This window comes from Scyliorhinus torazame, chromosome 20 (genome assembly GCF_047496885.1).
Source record: "Scyliorhinus torazame isolate Kashiwa2021f chromosome 20, sScyTor2.1, whole genome shotgun sequence".
In the NCBI taxonomy this organism is placed as follows: Eukaryota; Metazoa; Chordata; class Chondrichthyes; order Carcharhiniformes; family Scyliorhinidae; genus Scyliorhinus; species Scyliorhinus torazame.
Genome location: NC_092726.1, coordinates 14,092,904 through 14,117,938, shown reverse-complemented (window position 1 = coordinate 14,117,938; position 25,035 = coordinate 14,092,904). Strand labels below are relative to the sequence as shown.

Sequence of the window (25,035 nt, the reverse complement as noted above, 5' to 3'; positions counted from 1 at the left end):
TTACTGGGCAGATACATTGGCCACCAGCCAACCAATCAAACTGAGTCTCACCGATCTCGAGTACCAAAAAGTTTGAGTTCTGCTGTCCGAAGGCTAGCACAGTGTTGTAACTTTTGTGTTCCTCACTTCTTCTACTCAACTTGAAGAAATATGTCCATTAAGCATCCATGGATGAAAATGATAACAACAAAAATGAAGAAATGGGAAATAAGGGAATTAACAGAAAGGCCCCTTACAACAGGAACGTGAGTCGGCCCTTCAGACCTGTCAGTCTTTTCCACCGTTCAGTTAATTCCTGGTTGATCTTATTATGATCCAAGACCAGACCCCAGTGATGCTGCAGTTGCTGTCCAGCACAAAAAAAGTGCTCCAATGATAGACATTTTTAATGTCCTCAAATGTTTGCCCTACCAGCTGGATGATTTGAATCCACTCAAAACGTCTGCCCTGCCCATTTGGAAGAACAGCAAGCAAGGGTGTTATTCCATAAGACCATAAGACACAGGAGCAGAAGTAAGGCCATTCGGCCCATCGAGTCCACTCCACCATGCAATCATGGCTGATTTCAACTCCATTTACCCGCTCTCTCTCCATAGCCCTTAATTCCTCGAGAAATCAAGAATTTATCAACTTCTGTCTTAAAGACACTCAACATCCCGGCCTCCACCGCCCTCTGTGGCAATGAATTCCACAGACCCACCACTCTCTGGCTGAAGAAATTTCTCCTCATCTCTGTTCCAAAGTGACTCCCTTTTATTCTAAGGCTGTGCCCCCGGGTCCGAGTCTCCCCTGCTAATGGAAACAACTTCCCTACGTCCACCCTATCAAAGCCATTCATTATCTTGTAAGTTTCTATTAGATCTCCCCTCAACCTCCTAAATGCCAATGAATATAATCCCAGAATTCTCAGACGTTCATTGTATGTTAGGCCTACCATTCCTGGGATCATCCGTGTGAATCTCCGCTGGACCCGCTCCAGAGCCAGTATGTCCTTCCTGAGGTGTGGAGCACAAAATTGCTCACAGTATTCTAAATGGGGCCTAACTAGTACTTTATAAAGCTTCAGAAGTACATCCCTGCTTTTATATTCCAAGCCTCTTGAGATAAATGGCAACATTGCATTTGCTTTCTTAATTACGGACTCAACCTGCAAGTTTACCTTTAGAGAATCCTGGAATAGGACTCCCAAGTTATGGATTTTGACATTGTTTAGAAAATAGTCCGTGCCTCTATTCTTTTTTCCAAAGTGCAAGACCTCGCACTTGCCCACGTTGAATTTCATCAGCCATTTCTTGGACCACTCTCCTAAACTGTCTAAATCTTTCTGCAGCCTCCCCACCTCCTCAATACTACCTGCCCCTCCACCTATCTTTGAATCATCGGCAAACTTAGCCAGAATGCCCCCAGTCCCGTCATCTAGATCGTTAATATATAAAGAGAACAGCTGTGGCCCCAACACTGAACCCTTCGGGACACCACTCGTCACCGGTTGCCATTCCGAAAAAGAACCTTTTATCCCAACTCTCTGCCTTCTGCCTGACAGCCAATCGTCAATCCATGTTAGTACCTTGCCTCGAATACCATGGGCCCTTATTTTACTCAGCAGTCTTCCGTGAGGCACCTTATCAAAGGCCTTTTGGAAGTCAAGATAGATAACATCCATTGGCTCTCCTTGGTCTAACCTATTTCTAACCTCTTCAAAGAACTCTAACAGGTTTGTCAGGCACGACCTCCCCTTACTAAATCCTTGCTGACTTGTCCTAATCCGACCCTGCACTTCCAAGAATTTAGAAATCTCATCCTTAACGATGGATTCTAGAATCTTGCCAACAACCGAGGTTAGGCTAGTTGGCCTATAATTCTCCATCTTTTTTCTTGTTCCCTTCTTGAACAGGGGGGTTACAACAGCAATTTTCCAATCCTCTGGGACTTTCCCTGACTCCAGTGACTTTTGAAAGATCATAACTAACGCCTCCACTATTTCTTCAGCTATCTCCTTTAGAACTCTAGGATGTAGCCCATCTGGGCCCGGAGATTTATCAATTTTTAGACCTCAGTTTCTCTCGCACTTTCTCCTTTGTGATGGCTACCATATTCAACTCTGCCCCCTGACTCTCTTGAATTGTCGGGATATTACTCATGTCTTCTACTGTGAAGACTGACGCAAAGTACTTATTTAGTTCCTCAGCTATTTCCTTGTCTCCCATTACTACATTACCAGCGTCATTTTGGAGCAGCCCAATGTCTACTTTTGCCTCTCGTTTGTTTTTAATTTATTTAAAGAAACTTTTACTATCATTCCTAATGTTACTGGCTAGCCTACCTTCACATTTGATCCCCTCTTTCCTTATTTCTCTCTTGAATGAAAGTGAAATGAAAATCGCTTCTTGTCACAAGTAGGCTTCAAATGAAGTTACTGTGAAAAGCCCCTAGTCACCACATTCCGGCACCTGTTCGGGGAGGCTGTTCCGGGAATTTGTTGATACAGGATATCTTTGTTATCCTGTTTGTTTTTGTAGCCTTCCCAATCTTCTGACTTCCCACTACTCTTTGCCACATTATGGGCTTTCTCTTTTGCTTTGATGCATTCCCTGACTAACTTTGTCAGCCATGGCTGCCTAATCCCCCCTCTGATAACCTTTCTTTTCTTTGGGATGAACCTCTGTACTGTGTCCTCAATTAGTCCCAGAAACTCCTGCCATTGCTGTTCTCCTGTCTTTCCCATTAGGCTCTACTCCCAGTCGATTTTTGTCAGTTCCTCCCTCATGCCCCTGTAGTTACCTTTATTTAACTGTAACACCTTTACATCTGATTCTACCTTCTTTCTTTCAAATTGCAGACTGAATTCGAACCATATTATGATCACTGCCTCCTAAGTGTTCCCTTACTTTAAGATCTTTTATCAAGTCTGGCTCATTACATAACACTAAGTCCAGAATGGCCTGTTCCCTCGTGGGCTCCATCACAAGCTGTTCCAAAAAGCCCTCCTGTAAACATTCAATGAATTCCCTTTACTTGGGTCCACTGGCAGCATTATTTACCCAGTCCACCTGCATATTGAAGTCCCCCATGATCACTGTGACCTTGCCTTTCTGACATGCACTTTCTATTTCGTGGTAACGATGATTTATTCCAGTGCCCTATTGTCATTATTTATGTCTCAAGGACATAGAAACTCAGATCACTTGCACTGCTGTGTGTGTGGTTGCCATGTATCCCTCCTGTGACCACAGGAGCACTTCATTGACTGCAAAGCATTTTGCTGGAGCCTGCATGCGCAGTGTGATTCTGGTGTTGGCTGCACCCGCATGCGCAGTTTGGCCCGGTGAGACGCAGGCGCAGTGTGGGCGCCCTGGCCCCGGAGCGCGTCTGGCTCACCTCGTTGCCGGATGACGCTGATGGCCTGGTTCCGGGACGCAGGCGCACTGGCGGTCCGAGCAGCGGTCCGGGATGCGCTGGTGTGGTGCTGTCCCCTTGGCGTGGCTGGCCGTCCAGCTGGGCCTGTCGGGCGCAATCTACTTCCACATCGGGGAGACGGAGAAGAAATGTTTCATCGAAGAGATCCCCGACGAGACCATGGTGATCGGTGAGTCCCGGGGACGCCGGCGGCACCACGTCACCAGCCGGGGCAAGAAGCCCTTCAAGGGAGGTTGGAAAACCCTGTGGGAGCGAGAGCGCCCCCACTTGTCGGCATTAGGTATCGTCGCTCCTGCTGGCTGGGACTTGCTGTTGTGTCACCTTCCCCTCCCCAGATGTGACTGGGCATCGTGCCCCCTACCGCTGGCACTGGCATTCTGACTTTATATTTATATCCCCGAACAGGTGCCAGAATGTGGCGACTAGGGGCTTTTCACAGTAACTTCATTGAAGCCTACTGGTGACAAGTGATTATTATTATTTTTCATGTCACTGGCTGGAACTAATTGTCAGTCCCCAGCACTGGCACCACTAACATGGCACGGCCTTCTGGTGCCCACATCCTGGGATGATGCCCTACGTTACTTGGCTTTTGGGGATAGCATGCTGTACCGGGGCTGATGTTGAGTGAGTGGGCCAGAGCATGCTCTGGTATCAAGGCGTGAAGGTGGAAATATCCCATTCAATTTCATAGAATCATTTGTTACCTAGCTCAGCACATCCCCTGTGGGTGAGCCGGAGGAGAAGAGTGCCTGTTTGGTACCTTGGCGTTTGGGAGAATTGAAAACTCTCGCGTGCAAGAACACAAGAGCTCGGAAAAGGAGAAGGCTGTGCCGTTCGTTGGCCATTCAGTACAATCATGCCTGACCTTGGGCTTCAACCCCCACTTTCCCACTTGTTCCCCGTGCCCTTTGAGTCCCTGAGAGGGAATGTGTATATCCTGGCCTCAAATGTGTTCAACAATGAAGTTGAGCCGAGAACTCTCTTGGGTAGAAAATTCCAAAGATTGACAACCCTACGAATGTAGAAATTTCTCCCCACCTCAGTACTAAATGCTTGTCCCCTGAAACTGCCAGCTTCCCCAGCCAGCAGAAACAATCCCTCTGTGCCTGCCCTGTGTCACGTTTACAACATGGGTTATGTTTTGAAATGCACCTTTAACTCAGGAAATAAAAGACCGATTCCCAGATAAGCGCCTCTGATTGGAGGTGTGCCCATGTGATCAGGTTGCCATAGTGAGAGAAACCTAAATAATAATAATAATCGCTTATTGTCACAAGTAGGCTTCAATGAAGTTATTGTGAAAAGCCCCTAGTCGCCACATTCCGGCGCCTGTTCGGGGAGGCCGGTACAGGAATTGAACCCGCGCTGCTGGCATTCTGCATTACAAGCCAGCTGTTTAGCCCACTGTGCCAAACCAGCCCCTTCTGTTTTAAACAGAAACCCCTTGAAGTCAGAGTTGCAGTTTTAACACATTTTCAAACTGCACCAGTATGTCAGCTGAGCGAAGTGGACAGGAGAAAGCTTTTCATCATTCAAAACACTTTATCCAGATTCATGATGCCCACCTAATTTGATATACATTGAGACTGCAACATGCGGCATTGGGTTCACCATGTTCAGACCTTGCTGTCTGATGTCGTGAATGTGAGGAACAGCCACTGCCTTGGCCTGTCAGTTAAAAATGGTTACTTCAGCAAACAGATATTTCTGTTCAGTGTGAATTTTTAATTTCATCATTCACCGCATGGACTTCACTTCTCATTTATATTTGCTCTTTTTCCGTCCGATTATTTTGTATTTTGTTTATAAAAGATCCAGAAGGGAATCATGCCTCTGTTGCAACAATCAATATTCCTGGAGACAAAACAAGGTGGCCATGGGTGTAATGTCCTTTACTTCTTCAGCACAGGCTGACGATTTTAAACTGTTTCATTGATATCTTTAATGTACATTCATGTCCTTTCAATGTTTAGTCCAGTCACTCTATTTTTTTTGGCAATCAAGAAAAGGAAATTTCTTGACGCTGACTGGCACAAGTGCAGAAAATTGCGCGACAATTTTTTTGAACATTAGTATGGTCGTGGCTGTACAAACAAGTGTTTCAACCACACACACTACTTTTTATTTGCAAGTGCCGAGTATGCGTATGCACGATACAGGTTGAATGCACTTGACTGCACATTTACTGAACAAAAAGTGACTATCATTCAGTCACCAATTAATGCACTCCAAAAATAACAAATTCAAAGTGGTTGCCAGTTACCGAAAGTCCATAAAGAAATCTAACAAACATAAGTCTTTGATTTGAAAGAAAACAGATCATTGATTGCTCATGGTGCTGTGAGTTGCATGGCCAAGTAAATCATCTTTAGTGATGTTGGCTAAGGGACGAATATTGACTGCATGCTACTTCAGACCAGGACCAAGAATCCACTGCAATAGGCATGGAGTGGCCGAGTCTTTGAAAGACCGTCCATGAATCCTCAGTACTGCACTGAAGTGTTAGCTGGAGTTACAGATTCGGGTGCTAGTTTTTTTTACCTCTTGTTTGTAAAATGTCTGAGTTCCTGCGGATGTAGTTGCTGAAAAAAACAACTTAGTGTTGCTCATCCTTAATTATGGTTCAAAGGGTGCTGGTGGCGGGCTTTTTTTTTTTACTGCCAAATTTGGTGTGGTGCAGGTACCACCCCGGGGTCTAATGTCAGGAGCTGCAGGATTCTAACCCAGTGATGATGGGAGAGTGGAGATGCGCCTCCAATTCAGGACGGCTTCAGGTGGTGGTGTTCTCATGTGCCTGCTGACTTTGTCCTTCAAGGTGGTAGAGGTTGGGGGGGTTGAAAAGTGCTGTTGAAGGCAAATTACTGTTGTGCACCTTGTAGAGGATACAAATGGCAGCCAAAGTGCACCATTGCTGCAGAGAGTAAATGTTTAAGGTGGTGGATGAGGTGCCGATGAAGTGTGTGCTGAACCTGTGAATTTCTGACCTGTGAGATTACGACCACTGACTCAAGCAGTGGATGATCATTCAAAGACAGGAAAATATTACCAGGTGAGGGCTGTGATAGGCCTACAATCACACCAGAATGGTTCTTTTGGGTATATATAAATGTGATGAATGTCCTGTTTCTGTGCAGTCTGTTCTCTCTAATTCCCTTTGTCAAATGTTTAACCCAGGGAATTACCGGACTCAGCTGTGGGATAAACAGTCAGAATCGTTTCTACCCTCTACTCCAGGATTGGGGATGCATGTAGAAGTGCGGGATCCGGACACCAAGGTAGGGTGTGACCTGAAGTTCGAATGTGCATATCAGAGATTGGAAAGTAATCTGGTTAAACCGTAGAATTGTCCTTGTTGGAGGGAATTGTGTTCACATAAAGTGATCAGCGGTTGTATATTTACCTCGTCTATGTACAGTTGCTCACAACATCAAATTACATTGTGCCGTGTGACAGAAAGTAATGAAGTCCTGATTTGATATGGTTAAAAGTAAAAGTGAAGTACTTTTCACTTTACTTAACTTTTTATTGAACTTCAATGGGAAATTGTCCTTCTCCTCTGAGATGGGCTCCAGTGTTCAAGGGACATCCATATTGGAGATGTAAGTGCTGAGTTCTTGCAGTTAGGCTATTGGGGTAATTCGATATCAGTCACCTAGCTCAGCAAAACGGTCCACTGTATCCTGTCTTAATATTGTATTGGGCACAAATGATTGTTTCATCTTGCAGAATATTTACGTGATTGTTGAGTTTAGTTACAGTACATGACGCCCCAGTGCAATGCTTCACCTGTAATCGTTCCTACATTACTGAAGTATCTTTCCACATGGAGCAACATTGCTCACATAAAAAATATTTTCTTGCAAAAATGTTTCATAAATCCCCACTAAACAACAAATATATTAGGGTACAATCCATGAATGACACAGTCAAGAATTAACAACCCCATGAAACCCAATCCTTCAACTTATAACCGAAAAAAGACTTAGCTCCCCCCTCACCCCGCAACAGTTGACGGTAACTAACTCTCTGAAAAAGGAAACTAATGGCTGCCAACTCGAATAGAACCCTTCTACCGACCGTTTTATCGTGTTCTTGACCTTCTCTGGATAGAGGAACTCCATTAGATCACCCAACCAGGTCAAAGCACTGGGTGGAATAGGATATCTCCGCCCCAGCAGAACTTGCCTCCAGGCTATCAGTGAGGCAAAGGCAAGGACATCCGCCTTCACACCAATCTGCAGCACCGGCATGTCCGGAACCCCGAAAGTGGCCACCAGCGGACAAGGTTCCAGCTCGCTATCAAGAATCCCAGACATGGTGCGAAAGTAGGAGACCCAGAAGCTGACAAGTTTCAGACACGACCAGAACATGTTGGTATGACTGGACCCAGCTCACCCTCCCACTTATTGCCTGCTCCGCCAACAGGATCTGGCCATAAATATCCAAAATATTTCCCTCACCCACCTCGACCAGAGATAAGATCCTATTCAGGAGGGAGGGCAAAGGTGCCAAGTGAAATGAAGAAATCTCCTTACGCAAGAAATCATGCACCTGGAAATACCTGAATAAATTAGACCTCGGGAGTTGGAATTTATCCAACAGCACCTCAAATTTGACAAACCTGGCCTCCACAGACAGGTCTCCAACGCTCTCATTCCCCCATGACCTGAACTCCGAGTCTAAACCTGCAAGCGCAAAGAGGTGATGCCCCCAGATCGGGGCTGAGAACGACATGAAGCCTTAAAGTGTTGTCTCCAAATCCTCACTGTGGACACCACTACCGGACTCGAGGTCAATTTTACAGGGGAAAATGGAGGTGAGGCAGTTCCCAAAGCCCCCAGGCTAGAACCGCTTCAAGAGCTGGCCTCCATCTGCCCCCACATGGAATTCGGAACCTTGAGTCCTCCCAATACTTTTAGCTGCCCAGCAATAAAATAACAAATTGGGTAAGGCTAAGCCACCCGAAACGCGCCACAAATGCTTCGGGTCTTGAATTGCTAAGCACGACTGGAGAGATATTCAACGTAGAAATTGTTAGCAAAAGGGATCAGATAAATTCAAAAAATTGGAGCATAGACCACGAATGATGCTGATGGATATGACAGGAAAATTCAGCTCCTGACCTCACTGCAGCCTTGGTTCAAGTATGGACCAAAGAGCTGACCTTGAGAGGTGAGAATGACTGCCCTTGACATCACAGCAGCATTTGACCAAATGTGACATCAAGGAACACTGGAAAAACTGAATTCAGTGGGAACCAGCCGAGAAACTCTCCACTGGTTGCTCTCATCTCGAGTACAAAAGAAAATGGTCTTTGTTGGAGGCCCATCATCTCTGCCCCAGTACGTGGCTTCAGTAATTCCTCAGGAGAGTTTCCCAGTCCCAACCACTTTCAGTTGCTAACAGACCCTTCCCTCCGTCATCAGGCCAGAAATGGCAATGCTCGCTGATGATTGCACCATGTGCAACACCATTTGCGACTCGCCAGGTACTGAAACAGTTCATGTACATATGCAGCAAGGCGTGGACAATATTCAGGCTTAGGCTGTTAAGTGGTTATTAATATTCATGCCAGATAGATTGACTACGCTAATCTTCTTAATGTCCAAGAAGGTTGGGTGGGGTTATGGGGGTAGGGTGTGGGCTTGCGCTCTTTCCGAGGGCCGGTGCAGACTCGATGGGCCGAATGGCCTCCTTCTGCACTGTAAATTCAATGATTCACTCAAGTGCCAGGCAGTGACCATTTCCAACTGAAAAGAATCTGAAACATTGCCCCTTAACATTCCATCACTGAATTTCCCACTATTAACATCATGGGCTTTACCATTGACCAGAAACTGAACTAGACCAGCCATGTAAATATTATGGCGACAAGAGCACATTGCAGGCTCGGAATCCTGCAGCGAGTAACTCCCCTCATAACTCCACCAAGCCTGTCCACCATCGACCAGGCACAAGTCAGGAGTGTGATGGAATACTTGCCACTTAGCTGGATGAGTGCAACTCCAACAACACTCAAGAAGCTCGACACCATCCAGTACAAAGCACTCATTGATGGACGCATCATCCACCACCTTAAACATTCACTCCCTCCTCCAAGATACAGCAGTTTGTACGATGTACAAGGTGTACTGCAGCAACATAGCAAGGCTCCTTTGACAGACCCTTCTAAACCTGCAACCTCTCCCACCCAGAAGGACAGGGGCAGCAGACACATGGGGACATCACCGCCTGCAAATTCTCCTCCAAGCCACACATGATCCTGACTTGGAACTATATCACCATTTCTTTCCTTTGTTCGGTCAAACTCCTAATGAACACTGTGGGAGTATCTACGCTAAATAGCCTGCAATAGTTCAAGAAGATGACTTGTCACCACCTCCTCAAGAGCAATTGAGGATGGACTGCAAATGTCGGTAATATCAGCAATGCCTTTAAAATTCAGAATTTCTTTAAAATTCTATGAAAGAATTTTAAAGAACATTGCAGATCAGAAAGGTGAGCTCTGAGTTGGCTGATCTCAGATCAGATGAAAGTGCAAGGGTTACAATTGACATCAGTGCACTTGGTTCAGGGTGAAGAAAGCTAGCCAGGGACCTGACCCCCCTCTGTTGACCCATGGTGGAAAGTGCCTATGAGCAGATGAGGCAGGGTTTCTGTGATAAAATAGCCTGCTACATTCAGAACCACACCCAAGAATGTGTCAGTCATTTTCGAGAAGCAGAATGCTACCTGACTGTGCTCAAGATGTGGAAAGTTATTCTCGGGTTTAAAAACACAAGATCACCTGAATTAATTTCTCTTCCCCTCGATGGCTGCTTGCTCAGTTGTGTTTTACCTCAGACAGAATTAGGAGTTTATCTTTTTTTCATACATTTAGAGTACCCAATTACTTTTTTTCCAGTTAAGGGGTAATTTAGCGTGACCAATCCACCGAACCTGCACATCTTTGGGTTATGGGGGTGAAACCCACGCAAACACGGGGAGAATGTGCAAACTTCGCACAGATAGGGGCAGCACGGTAGCATTGTGGATAGCACAATTGCTTCACCGCTCCAGGGTCCCAGGTTCGATTCCGGCTTGGGTCACTGTCTGTGCAGAGTCTTAACATCCTCCCCGTGTGTGCGTGGGTTTCCTCCGGGTGCTCCGGTTTCCTCCCACAGACCAAAGGTGTGCAGGTTAGGTGGATTGGCGGAGCAGGCTCGAGGGGCCAGATGGCCTACTCCTGCTCCAGGTTCTTATGTTCTTATATTCTTGTGTTCTTTTGAAAGCTCCTTCTTTCTGTGATTAGATTGACTGGGCCAATTATCCTTTCTATACTGTGTCAAATCCGGGTATTGATTCTGGGATCCTTCTGGAAAATCTTCAAAGGGACTCTGATTTGCTTGGTTATCTGGGGCACTGGGGTGTATTTAATCTGTTTCGACCAGGGATGATAGTACTTGTCTGAAGTGTTGTTCAATGCGTTGTCGTGTCCTGTTGTGTCTAAAAGGACTTGCGGCCAGTGCTGTCTCCCAATCCTGATTATCCGACCCATTCTAACCGGTGAGGATAACGCACACGCTCTCATTAATGCTCTCAGTGATTCTCCTGAGTTATTTTGGCATATTCCGCCTCCTAACAATGTCATGTCCACATCTCTCCCTACGCTATGTCTTAGGATACGTTCTATGCTTGCTTGATTTATCACTGACTCGTCTGCTGTAGTATATGCTTGTCAGAATTGTCCAATGACACTACAAGTCTAATCTTTATACCGCTGCTCAGGACTGCACGGTACCATTGTGGATAGCACAATTGCTTCACAGCTCCAGGGTCCCAGGTTCGATTCCGGCTTGGGTCACTGTCTGTGCGGAGTCTGCACATCCTCCCCGTGTGTGCGTGGGTTTCCTCCGGGTGCTTCAGTTTCCTCCCACAGTCCAAAGGTGTGCAGGTTAGGTGGATTGGCCATGATAAATTGCCCTTGGTGTTGGGTGGGGTTACTGGGTTATGGGGATAGGGTGGAGGTGTTGACCTTGGGTAGGGTACTCTTTCCAAGAGCCGGTGCAGACTCGATGGGCCGAATGGCCTCCTTCTGCACTGTAAATTTATGACAGTGACCCAGAGCCGGGATCGAACCCGGGTCCTCGGCGCGTGAGGCAGCAAGAATTGGGAATTTAAGTGTGTTTTTATTTCTCCATTGTAGACTGACTGTTTGTTTTCCCCAGGTTATCCTCTCGAGACAGTACGGCTCGGAGGGACGATTTACCTTCACGTCACACACTCCGGGTGAGCATCAGATATGCCTGCACTCCAACTCCACAAAGATGTCACTATTTGCAGGTGGAAAGCTGGTAAGAGTTGGGCATTGGATACGTTGGTGCAATTTAATTGCAGCCCCCCCACCCCAGGCGGACAGCTCCTCAAACGTGGCCATGAACAGTCCCCACTGTGCCCCAAAGCCCCCTGCTTAACCCCCCTGTTCAAACTTAATTTTCTCCAACCAAAGGAAATCGTATTGATCCTCCAACGGCGCTGCTGACTGCCATTCCAGTGAAATTCTCCACCAGGCAATCAGAGAGGTGAAGGCCGTGACTTCGGCCTTCGTCCCATCCATCAGCTCTGGCTTCTCCGATATCCCGAAAATTGCACCACAGGGTCCATCCCGACCTCCACCCCCACCATCTTTACTAGCGCCCCGAACACTCCCGCCTGGTGTCTCTCGAGCTTCTCACATCCCCAGAACATATGTGCATGGTTCGCTGAGCCTCGCCCACACTTGTACTCGTCTGCCACTCGCTGGAAGAACCCACTCAACCTTGCCCGAGTCATAAGCACCCAGTGTTCCACCTTGAACTGTATCAAGCTCATCCTTGCACACGAGGAAGTCAAATTCACTGTACGCAGTGCATCAATCTACACTCCCCAACAAATTTATAGAATCTTGTGAGATGACCACCAATGCACCAATATTTCTCGGGTCACTTCCTTAAGTACTGTGGGATGTAGTTGATCAGACTCTGGGGATTTACATGCCTTCAATCCCATCAATATCCCCAACATTATTTCCCTACAAATACTTCTTTCCTTCCTCTCACTAAACCCTTTGTTCTCCAATACTTATGATATCTTATTTGTGTCCTCCTTTGTCAAGACAGAACAAAAGTATGTATTTAGTTTGTCAGCCATTTCTTTCTTCCCCATTGTAAATTCTCCTGTTTCTGACTCAAAGACATTTGTCTTCACCAATCTTTATCTCTTCACATACCTATAGAAACTTTTTCAGTCAGCTTTTAATGTTCCTTGCAAGATTACAGACATATTTTATTTTCCTCTTCTTATTCAATCCCTTGGTCCTCCTTTGCTGAATTCTAAAATGCTCCAAATCCTCAGGGTTGTTGTTTTTCTTGGCCAATTTGTATGCTTCTTCCTTGGACCTAATGCTACCTCTGATTTCCCTTGTAAGCCATGGTTTGGCCACCTCTCCCGTTTTACTTTTCCGCCGGACTGGAATAAACTGAGCTCCTTGACTGTTTGCCATTGCCTATCCACCATATTATGAGATTATTCAAGTGTAACATTGACTATAAATCTCCAGTGAACCGCTTTCTCTCTCTCTCCCTCTTATCTGGTTTAGAGAGTGCACCTTGACATCCAAGTGGGAGAACATGCCAACAACTACCCAGAAATTGCTGCAAAGGATAAACTGACCGAGCTGCAGCTGCGAGTGCGACAGCTGCTGGACCAGGTTGAACAGATTCAAAAAGAACAGAACTATCAGAGGGTGAGTGAGCAGTAAGCAGTGCCCCCGGAATTTCAAGCTCCAGCAGCCCCTTTCGGGATATACAGGGATAATTTTCTGGAGTAGAGTAATATGATATCGAAGTCCCCACACCGCTGGGTGATCATAACCAGATTGCATTTGGTAATGGCCGTGGCAGGTGTAAGAGACACGGGTCTCTAGCCATCCTAGTATAGACTTGGAATAAACTGTTAGAATAAACAGCCTTTCGCTGGCCCTTCATCTACAACAACTGAGAACCATTGAATTTAGTTCAGAACCAGATTGCAGATGGAAACACGTATTGAGGCAGCTTTGCAGTCATTATTGAATGTGATGGTCATGCTGAGATTTGGTGAGCATGTTTTTTTTAATATAAATTTTGAGGACCCAATTATATCTTTTCCAATTTAGCATGACCAATACACCTAACCTGCACATCTTTGGGTTGTGGGGGTGAAACCCACGCAAACACCTGGAGAATGTGCAAACTCCACACGGACAGTGACCCGGGTTCGGATCAAAACCAGGTCCTTGGCGCCGTGAGGCAGCAGTGCTAACCACTGCGCTGCCGTGCCACCTTTATTGAGCATGTTCAACACAATTTCTAACTGGTACAGGATGCCTTAGAAAGTTCTCTCACATCACATATGATGTTTGGTGCGGCACGGTGACACAGTGGCTCGCACTGCTATCTCACAGCGGCAAAGACCCGGGCTCAATCCCGGCCTTGGGTGACTGGAGTTGGCACTTTCTTCCCATGTCTGCTTGGGTTTCCTCCGAGTGCTCCAGTTTCCTCCCACAGTCCAGAGAAGACAGTTTAGGTGCATTGGCCATGCAAAATTGCCCCTTGGTGTCCAAAGATTTGTATGTTAGGTGGGGTTATGGGGAGTGGACCTAGGTAGAATGCTCTTGATAAGGTTTGGTTCAGACTCGATGGGCCGAATGGCCTCCTGCATTGGGGGAATTTTCTGGTTCCATGGTTTAGTATTGTGACTGGATCTGCGACACCAGTTCCTGTTTTTGTCTAGTAATTCCACCAAACCTAAAGAGCTCTGTTCATGCAGTGTTTCCATATTCAGAGCAACAATACTCATTCCCACTTTGAATTATTGTGGACATCTCGGTCTGAATTATTCCGGCTACCGGTAATTTGTAAGATTGCCAATATGTTCAGGATTTTTAAACTCATGAAACTCCGCAAACAATGGCAATTTCCAGAATCTCACCCAGCTGGCCGATCTACATGTGTGAGCCAAACGGTGTATATATTTGGAAGCATCCAGTTTAATCTTGTCTTAATCCGACAGACCCTATGCAGTGGTCTAGCTGGGTTGCAGTCAAGAATGGCAACCCTGGCAGATTTCCTCCATCCCGGCCCAGGAATGGAGAAGCCTATTGTGGTCTTCTCCCCAACAAATGGAAACACATACACAGAACTTACAACAAGGACCTGTGCCGTTTGGCCCTGCCAAGGTGTTCACTCTCCACTGCCATTTTTATATTACAGCTGCTCCCATTAAGAGCAACCAATTCAGCACAGCTGAATGTGGGGCTTGCACTCAATGACCTCGTAGCCCAGTGAGCGCCTGCTTATTTTTGTTCTTTCTACACTTGTGGAGTGAAAGTTTGTGGCTGGTTTTCATTCTTTTGGTTGTGTTTTCATTGCTTCATACAGTTCCGGGAAGAGCGATTTCGGCAGACGAGCGAAAGCACAAACCAACGGGTCCTGTGGTGGTCAATCGCGCAGACGATTATCCTGATCCTGACCGGAATCTGGCAAATGAAACATCTGAAGAGCTTCTTCGAGGCGAAGAAATTGGTGTAGATGTATGTCAGCTGCGTCATTGCAAGCACGTGGCAGTGAGAAGCCAACCCTCCATCCTCACTGGCTCGCTATTTAATATGACTTTGTACATGTGATACTTGAAGCTCTTCTCAAAATTGAAGGGGTTGATGTTTGGTTACATATCTTATAATAATGGTCAGGTGGGTGAGACTGTCGTGGAACACTTAGTGCAGGGATCGCTGGCATATCTGCGAAAAAAATGTTGCTTCATAGTTTAACCTGTGATTGTTGATTGAAGCTGGGAGCTTACTTCTAAAGAGATTTTTATTCCCTGATAATCATGCACTTCAGATCCGTGAAAATTCACAGCAAGCCTGTTGGTCGGACGTGACAGTTTCAGAGTTCTTTGCGTTTCATTTTGCCAAGTTTTCATAAAACACCTACGAGGGAGGTTGAAAAATGCAGCATTTCTGGTGTGCAGATATTTGACCAGACCATTCTCCTTTATTATTTTGCCCATCAGTCAGAACCCAGATAATATTACTCCCTGCAGATCTTCAATTTTGTCTCTTCGGATTCTGGCTAAATTGTCATTGTTTCTTGCAAACTGACAAAACGAGAGGAGCAAACATGACATCCGCTTCTCGTTTTAAACAAATTGATGAGCCAGTTTTGAAGGGACGAATGCTTTTTACAGCCACTTTGTGAAAGGAAACCCTTGAACCCGGATTTGTTTACTCAATGGGAGAACACTAATCTTCCTCTACTGATGATTCCCTGTCTCTATCTCTGAGGAGAATTGCATGGTGAAGGTTTGGGGTTGGTGTTGGGCTTTGTTTACTTTGGAAACTGTTAGATCTGTAGTGTGGAGGAAATGGTGGAAGAAATGGGAAAGAATCCCTAATTTGGTGTGCCTTCTCACACTTGTAAATGACCTTTCTTCTGGTGTCCGAAGGGCCTGTTTACTTTTTCTGAGGATTGAAAGGAAAATGTAAAGCTTTTGATTTCAACTTCTGTGCAAATTGTGCGCGAATATATATGTGTGCATGTATGCGCATGTGTGTGAGCGCATGCGTGGTGTATGATCGCAGCAAATGGTTAACCACCCAGATCTTCACAGCCCGGAGTCCCAGGAGACTTTAATTCACAGTTCCCAAAAGTCTCATGCCTACACCTGGCAGGAGGTTTCCTTGTGGGACCCAGGGGAACGCCTCATCTCTTTCCGGTCCCAGAAGGGAACAAAGGAACTTGGCTGGGCCTTTTCTGCCACGGCTGCCTTCATCCAGACTTTGGGTTAAAATAGCCACCAGAACCCATAGCGTCACTGCACTCAAAGAAGGTGGTTCCGTGCATTTCTGGTGGGTGTTCAAGACGCAGGACAGGCCATGGGATCTGTGCACATAATTCGCAGCAGTGACCAGTTTTAACTGCTTGCTGGTTCAGTTTCCACCCGGCAGGCAAGCAGGATTTAAAATTGTCCCTTAGCCTTCATCTGATTGTCGTGTATCATATTTTATAAGTTCTACCATAGATCAGCTATTTCTGTGAATAGTGCGGTTTGCCAACAACTCCTTCCCAACACTCGCCCTGTGCCGCCACTGACTTGTTGCAGATTGTGTTATGTGGAGCTCTTGATTTTGCTGTTCTGTGATCGACTGTGTTAAGAACCTGTGGTGTTTAAATGTGATGGTTCATGCATGGACAGAGGAAGCTGCTACACTGGAAATGTATTCAGGAGTCTTGTATCCTGAGACCTTGCTGCTGGTTTTAGTCCGCCCTGGTTGGTCCCATTCTGTTGTTCCCCACACTATGGCCCTTTTGGCACATCACTGAAATAGGGAAAGTTATCCAAATTTTAAATAAATTTCTTAAACAAAAATGTTTTAAAAGTATATGCCTGCATGACATTACTTGACTGTGATTAATCATGCCAAGAAGAAAATGACAAGCCTCAAAATTACTCTTGTCGACATGAACAAAAATTTAATGCACTCATGCATTTTTTGATCTGCAGTTTTAATGAAGGTGTTAATCTGTTACAGGAATATCTACAAACACATTAATGTGGTCACCCGCTCATATCACCAACAAACAGTGAGTTCAAGGTTCATAAGAAAAGTCAGGACAGAAAAGGCCATTTGATTTTTTTTCCCCCCCCCCCAAGTAAGGTCAAGGAAATATTTTAACATTATAGTTTGAATTAAAAGGTGGAAATTTCACTTGTAAATTGTGTCCTTGTGCTTTGGGAATCAAGGTTTATGTCAGGAGGTGAAGGTTTCCTCTCCTGGGGACAAAAAGACAGGTGCAGTTGTAGACAACACTAGTCCGGGAGAAGGTTTCAAGGGGTCCCCCGGTGGCACTTGCTCCATGGTTTCTCCAAACACCATCAAGCTTGGTCCCTGGATGGTCTCAGCTCTTTCAGACTGCTGAACGACAGCCATCACAGTCGGGCCATACTGGTCATGTGACCCACCTGACTTTTCACCTCTGACGAGTCAGCAATTATTTTCCAAACGTGAACTTAAAATTAAACTTTTTTGCTTACACTTGAGGTTTGATTTATTCTCTTTCTTGCCCAGTGCGGCTGCCCTCCTCAGTGTTTATGGATGGTTCAAGCTAACTGTCTTAAGATCATAGAATTTACAGTGCAGAAGGAGGCCATTATGCCCATCAAGTCTACACCTGAAAGAGCACCCTACCTAAACCCACACCTCCACTATGTCCCTGTAACCCAGCAACCCCACCCAACATTTGGACACTACGGGGCAATTTAGCGTGACCAATCCACCTAACCCGCACATCTTTGGACTGTGGGAGGAACCCCACGCAGACATGGGGAGAACATGCAGACCACACAGACAATGACCCAAGCCAGGAATCGAACCCGGGTCCCTGAACGCTGTGAAGCAATAGTGCTAACCACTGTGCTACCATGCCGCCTATAAAAAGTGGTGCAAGTGGTCTATCTCTGACTGCAGTTTCCTGGACTCCCAACAAATTCTTCTCAAGTGGGCGGCACGATGGTGCCGTGGTTAGTGCTGCTGCCTCATGGCATCGAGGACCCGGGTTCGATCCCGGTTCCGGGTCGCTGTCCGTGTGGAGTTTGCACATTCTCCCCATGTCTGCGTGGGTTTCACCCCCACAAATCCAAAGCTGTGCAGGGTTGTGGATTGGCCACACTAAATTGCCCCTTAATTGGAAAGAATTGGGTACTCTAAATTTATATTTAAAAAAACAAGTTCTTTTAAAGTGCTGATACTGTATTTTTTAAATATTCATTCACTGACATGGCGAACATTGAGCGCGCATCCCTAATTGTGCTTCAGGCGATAACGGCAAGTCACAGGAACATCGGATCAGGAGCCATTCAGCCCATTGAGACTGTTCTGCCATCCAGTATGATCATGGCTGATCATCCACTTCAGTGGCTTTTTTCCCCCCCACACAATCCCCATATTCCTTTATTTGTTATTTTTAAAATTTTAAAAATAAATTTAGAGTACCCAATTCATTTTTTCCAATTAAGGGGCAATTTAGCGTGGCCAATCCACCTACCCTGCACATCTTTGGGTTGTGGGGGCGAAACCCACACAAACACGAGGAGAATGTGCAAACTCCACACAGACAGTGACCCAGAGCCGGGATCGAACCTGGGACCTCGGTGTGAGACAGCAGTGCGCCACCGTGCTGCCCCTCCATATCCCTTTATATCATGGGTATTTTAAAATCTGTCAATCTTTCTTTAAACATGCTCAATGACTGAGCTTTCACAGCCCCCTGGTGGAGAATTCCAAAGATTCCCAACCCTCTGAATAAAACAACTTCTCCTCGTCTCGGTCATGAGTGACTTTCCCTGTGTTTTGAAATTGTGTCCCCTGGTTCTGGACTCCCCAACCAGGGGAAACATCTTTGCTGCACAGACCCTGTCTATCCCTTCAGTGTTTTGGAGGTCTCAGTGAGATCACCTCTCATTCTTTCCAGCTCTGGAGAATGCAGGCCCAGTTTCCCCAACCTTTCTTCCTCCTGCCATCCGGGCAACAAGTCTGGTGAACCTTTGTTGCACTTGTTCTGTGGCAATGATATCCTTCCGAAGGTTAAGGGACCAAAACTACACATGCTACTCCAGGTCCAATTCAAACAGGTTTATATACAATTGAAGCAGCACTTTGCTACTCCTGTACTCAGATCCTCTTGGGATGAAGGCGACATATCATTCGCCTTCTTAATTGCTTGCTCTACCTGCATGTTGTCCTTCAGTTTTACCATCTTGAATACAACTGAATGGTTTGCTTCAAAAGCAGACTTAGGAAATTTGAAATAACAACAAGATTCAGGAAATACTGATCTGGCAGCATCTGTGGAGAGAAAATAATTTTTCAAAAATGTTTTTATTGAGCTTTTTCATTTACGACAGGCAAATCTATTAAACATACAATTCAATCCCATAGTTGTGTCAATAATAACAGACGTGATAAATAAATGACACCATTTTACTATACATAACTGAGATGTTAAAACTTCCATTTGAGTTCCAAAAATAAGTTTATGACAAGACAAAAGAAAACGATAAAAGAGACACGTGGTGTGGGATTCTCCGATGCCGATATCGTAATCGGCCATCAGGCGGAAAATCCATTCCGATGCCCAAATTGGGGGCGGCGCCGGTTTGACGTGGTTTTCGAGTCTCTGCCCCCTCTGAAATGGCATCATCGTGTCACGCGGCGAATGCCATTGGCGCATCACCGGCAGGCCCTCCGGCGATGCTCCGCCCCTGATGGGCCGAGTTCCCAACTGCGCGGTTGACGTGTGGTCTGAGTGGTCGGGGACCCAGCGCCAGCGGACTGTGTCGCTGGCCGGGGAGGCTTCCGCGAGGGCTGGGGGACTGATGGGGAGTGTCCTGTGGGGTCGCGGATGGCGGGTCAGGTCTGCGCACGGCCGGCTCATGTCGTGACCGCTGCAGGTCATCGCCGTGCGCGGCCAGGGACCTGGCCACACTCTGGCCGTTTTCGACGAAGGAGCAGTGAATTTCACCCGGCGACGCTGCTGGCCCCTCACCGGTCCTGGAATCGCTGAGCATTCGGCGCTTATTTTGCCGGCGTAGAACGCCCGCAAATTCTCTTTCAGCTGGCACTGAGCCGCTGAAACGGAGAATCCAGCCCGTGGTTTATTTACATTGTTGTGCAGATTTCACCGTCTTGCGTGTAGTTTAAAAAAATTTTTTTTAGAGTATCCAATTATTTTTTGCCCAATTAAGGGGCAAATTAGCGTGGCCTATCCACCTAACCTGCACATCTTTGGGTTGTGGGGATAAAATCCACGCAAACACGGGGAGAATGTGAAAACTCCACACAGACAGTGACACAGGGCCAGGATTCGAACTCGGGTCCTCAGCGCCGTAGGCTGCAGTGTTAACCACTGTGCCACGTGCCGCCATTCCGTCTCACTGGAGTGAGAGTGTTTCCCTCCTCCCCGAGTTGCTGTTCATGAACAGGTCTTCGAAGAAGCTGGTGAACTGCTTCCATGTGTGGTGGAACCCTTCCTCTGATTCCCTGGTTGCGAACTTTATTTTTTCTAATTTGCGGAACTCCACTTGGTCGGAGAGACAGTCTGATGCTGCCAACCTTTATCCGAGCAGGAGTCTCCATCAGGGAGGCGAAAGCCAGGGCGGTCGGCCCCTCTCCCGACAAAGAGCTCTAGATGCGCCGATACCCCGAAGATCACCATTAATGGACATGATTCCATCTTCACCTCTACCACCTTGGACAGGGCCTCAAAGAAGGTGGTCTGGAATCTGCTCAGCTTGGGGCAGGACCAGAACATGTGGGTGTGGTTGGTCAGGCCCCGCTGATACCACTCCCATTTATCCTCCATGCCTGGGAAGAACCCACCCATCGGTGTCCTGGTCCGGTGCACCCTTTGTGCCACCTTTCATTGAGTTGGGTTTAACCCTTCTCATGAGGAGGTGGAGTTTATCCTGTGTAGAGCTTCGATCCAGAGTCCTCTCCCTTTCTCCATGCCCAGCTCCTCCTCCCATCTTTCTCGTGTTCTGTCCAGTGGGGCCCTTAGCTCTTCCAAAAGTCGTCCATATATGTCGGCACGTTTACCATCCCCTAGTTTGTCCAGAGCTAATAGTTTGTCCAGCAGGGTATGTCCAGGTATCTGAGGAATGTAGTGGTCTCATTGCATAGGAAGTCCTGTGGCTGCAGGTTGCAGAGTTTGTTCCCTTTCGGGAGCTGAAGCTTCTCTACTAGTCCCCTCAGGGTTGCTATTTTACCGTCCACATACAGGGCTCTTACCGCCAGCCCCATTTGGTTCTTTCTCCACGCTCTGTAGGTGGTGTGTATCTTTGCTGGGACAAATCTATGGTTTCTGCAGATGGGGGCCGCTACAGATATGTTACTGAGTTTGAAATGGTGTCTGAGCTGGTTCCAAGTCCTTCGTGTGGCAACTACCACTGGGCTCTTTGATTATTTGGACATGGGAATGGGAGTGGGATGGTGACCAGCGACTGAAGGGGCCTCCCATTATAGGCGGCCTCTTCCATCTGTACCCATTCCGCCTCCAGTTCTGCCAGCTTCACCCTGATCTTCTCTGTGTTCGCTGCCAAGTGATAGAATAGGAGGTTCGACAGAGCCAAGCCCCCCATGCACCACCCTCTTTGCAGGATGATTTTACGTATCCTAGAGTTGTTTCCTGCCCAGATGAAGGCCATGATCAGTTTATCCAACCTGGTGAAGAAGGATTTGGGGATGAAGATCAGGAGTGATCTGACTAGCAAGAGGAACCTTGGCAACGTAAATTTTTATTGTCTGCACTCTGCCGGCCAGGGAGAGTGGGAGCGAGTCCCATCTCCGTCGGTCCCTCTTCACCTTCACCAGGCTGGACAGGTTTGACTTAGGGAGCTGTGCCCAGTCGTGAACTATCTGGATTCCCCAGCGTCTGCAACTCTGCTCCTTCTGACCTGGGGGTTCACTGGGATGGTTTCGCTCTTGCTCAAGTTTCATTTTTATCCCGAGAAGGCTCTGAACACCCTCAGGAGTTCCATTATCTTGTCCATGCTGGTAAAGGGGTTCGAGGAGTGGAGCAGCAGGTCATCCGTATCGAGTGAAACCCTGTGCTCCCTGTCTCCTCGCTGAATGCCCGTCCACCCCTTCGCTGGTCCAAGAGTGAAGGCCAGCGCGAACTGCAGCGGGACAATGAGCACCCCTACCTGTGCAGCCAGAAATATTCAGAGCTGGTGGTGTTTGTCCGTATGCTCGCCGAGGGAGCACTGTACAGTAGTTTCACCCACAAAAAGATTGCACCTGATTTACACTACGCCTTGTTCCCATTCACAGTACGCCAATTTGCACATAGATTCACACCATGGTCCTTCATAGCTTGACCACAATTCCTTTATTGTAGCCATTGATCATTTTAATATAATCATTATTTGTGTTGAATCTTTGCAGCAATCAAGAATGTGAGAGGTGAGTATTAGCTGAATGGTCATTGGACCATTGACTTCAGCAGGGCTCTGTACTGTGCCAACACTGTCATTGGCATTTTCACTAGGAAAGGGGATCGATCGGAGGGTGACCTGGCCTCCGAGGTCCTTCACGGTTGAGGGCTCTATCCAGCTTTGACAATCTGCATTAGAAACGTTCGCTCTTTTCTCTCCCTACAGATGCTGCCAGACCTGCTGAGATTTTCCAGCATTTTCTCTTTGGTTTCAGATTCCAGCATCCGCAGTAATTTGCTTTTATCCATAAGCTTCTCTGTGGACGATTGGGCTGGAGTTTGCTATCCTGTTGGGTCCGTCATGCTCGTTTCTGGGTCGCCATCCCGGACCACCAGCTCTGGGGTCGGGGTTGTGCTTTTGCTCGTCTTTCGGTTTGGCTGCTGGCTCGCTGGCATCTCAGTCGGTTGAGTGGCAGGCGGAGGTACCCATTTGATATGAGGTTTCTAGGAGAGAGCCGTCTTTCGTGCAACCGCTCAGCTCATGGCCCCCACCCGGAAGTGAGAAGAACAGAGTTGATTAGGCAGCTCAGTGACACCATGAGGGTTATTCACAAGCCCATCTGACCAGAAAAGTGCGGGTTCAATTCTTGAATTTGAGCACACGGCTGAGACTGGTGAAACTGAGGGAAAGCTGCTGTGTTGTAGGCACTGCCTTTCAAATGAGAAATTTAAACTGAGGCCTTGCCTACCCGTCCAGTTGGATGTAGGGAATGGAGACCATTCTCATGGAAGAACATGATTTTCCTGGTTCCCTGGCCAACATTTCTCCCTCAGTCAGCAAGACTGAAAACTACTCTTGCACTTGTGGGATCTTGCAGTGTGCAAAATGATTGCTGCATCACCTCCACAACATTACCTGCAGTTTGAAGTCATTTGGGATCTTCCTCACAGATGTGATGGACATGTGCAAGTCTGCCTTTTACCACTGAGGTTGTTCCAGATGTGATTATTTAAATGTAAGTTGATGATCTGAAGCTCGCGTCACCATGGCTGAAAGGGAAATGACTTTATTCAAGTAATCATTCATTTTAAAGGGCAGGGCTGCAGCTCGTTATGTTCAGCATTGTGCATGTAGGAAGAAAAACACACTCAACTCAGCAAGTAGGATGCCAAGGCACCACTGTACAAGGTGAAGCAAACCATAATAGAACTGGAGAATGCTCGGATGACATTGCACCTCAATACCTGGTCCAGTTCTGGCCAACGGGATGCAAGGGAGATATTAAAGATTAAGCGTTGCAGAGAAGAGTTCACAAGATTAATTGCCAGCAACAGAGCTACAGGGACAGACTGGAACCACTACTGCAATAATGACATTTCCCCACACCAGCCATGTCATTGTCCTCTCCAGGTGAGCTGAGATTGTTAATTTAGTGTCAGTTCCTGACTCATGTTCACTGGCTTTTGTGACCCAAGAAGAACTTTTATTTATATCTCACCTTTTACACAGGAAGATGCCCCAAAGTGCTTCACCTGAGTTGTTGGGGCAAATGATTAAAAGTTTGGTCGAAGGAGTAGATTTTAGTGAATCGTAAAGGAGGAGGAGGAGGTTTTGGAAAAGAATGCCAAACCTTTGGAGTCTCGGCAAATGCAGGGCACGGCTTCCAACGGCCATTAAAAAGGGGACTGAGTGAGAGGCCAGCATTGCGGGGAGCTCAGAGATCTTGTCAGGTAGTTTACAGAGATATAGGGCTGGATTCTTCATTTGGGAGACTAAGTGTTGACGCCAGCGGAGCATGTGTGGACTTTCATGACTGAAAAATCGGAGGGGCAGCACGATGGCGTGGTTAGCACTGCTGCCTGACGGCGCCGAGGTCCCAGGTTCGATCCCGGCCCTGGGCCACTGTCGGTGTGGCGTTTGCACATTCTTCAAATGTTTGGGTGGGTTTCGCCCCCACAACCCAAAGCTGTGCAGGGTAGGTGGATTGGCCACGCTAAATTGCCCCTTAATTGGAAAAAATGAATTGGGTACTGTAAATTTATAACAAAAAAGAAAAAAAAATGACTGAAAACTCGGCGTGGAACCCTCTCCGGTACTGGTGAGGGCTAGCATCAGCGCAGAGTGAAACTCCCACAGATCGTGCCGAAAACGGCCGGAGAATGGCGCACGGCTTACTACCTGCACCAGTCACGCCGTACAACATGGCGGCGTCCATGCTTGACTCCTAATGCCCCAACCGTGACCCCACAGCCCGAGCAGAAGCCTCCCTGGCCTGCGCCACGGATCCCGGCCGAGTGTGGCGGCGCTAGACACAGTCCGCAGCCGGCCCACCGGATTCCCGCAATCTCGGGACCACACATGGCCCGCGCCGTTGGGAACTCGGCAGATCAGGGGCGGAGCATTACGGGTGGGCCGAGCCGATGACCGTCAACGCCGTTGAAACGGCGCGCGGCGCACATCACGGGGACGCTGGTTTGGAGGGGGTGGGGCATGGCAGACCGGTGTCAAAACGATCGCCGAACACGACTTTGGTGTCGGGCTACGGGGAATCCCGCCCATGGAGTGGGGAAGACAAGGGGGCGGGCGGGGGGTGTGGGGTGGGGGAGTGTTGAAGAATGAGAAATT

The 25,035-nt window shown here is 47.2% G+C and overlaps 1 protein-coding gene across 1 annotated transcript; it reads left to right on the top strand.

Annotated features, from left to right (window-relative positions):
* Nucleotides 1-3,408: 3,408 nt before the first annotated feature.
* LOC140396879 (transmembrane emp24 domain-containing protein 4-like) lies at nucleotides 3,409-16,848 on the top strand. Its single transcript, XM_072485696.1, has 5 exons — nucleotides 3,409-3,586; nucleotides 6,595-6,695; nucleotides 11,628-11,753; nucleotides 13,037-13,183; nucleotides 14,859-16,848. The coding sequence occupies exons 1-5, from the start codon at nucleotides 3,451-3,453 to the stop codon at nucleotides 15,006-15,008; spliced, it is 660 nt and encodes a 219-aa protein (XP_072341797.1). The 5' UTR covers nucleotides 3,409-3,450; the 3' UTR covers nucleotides 15,009-16,848.
* The last annotated feature ends 8,187 nt before the right edge of the window (nucleotides 16,849-25,035 follow it).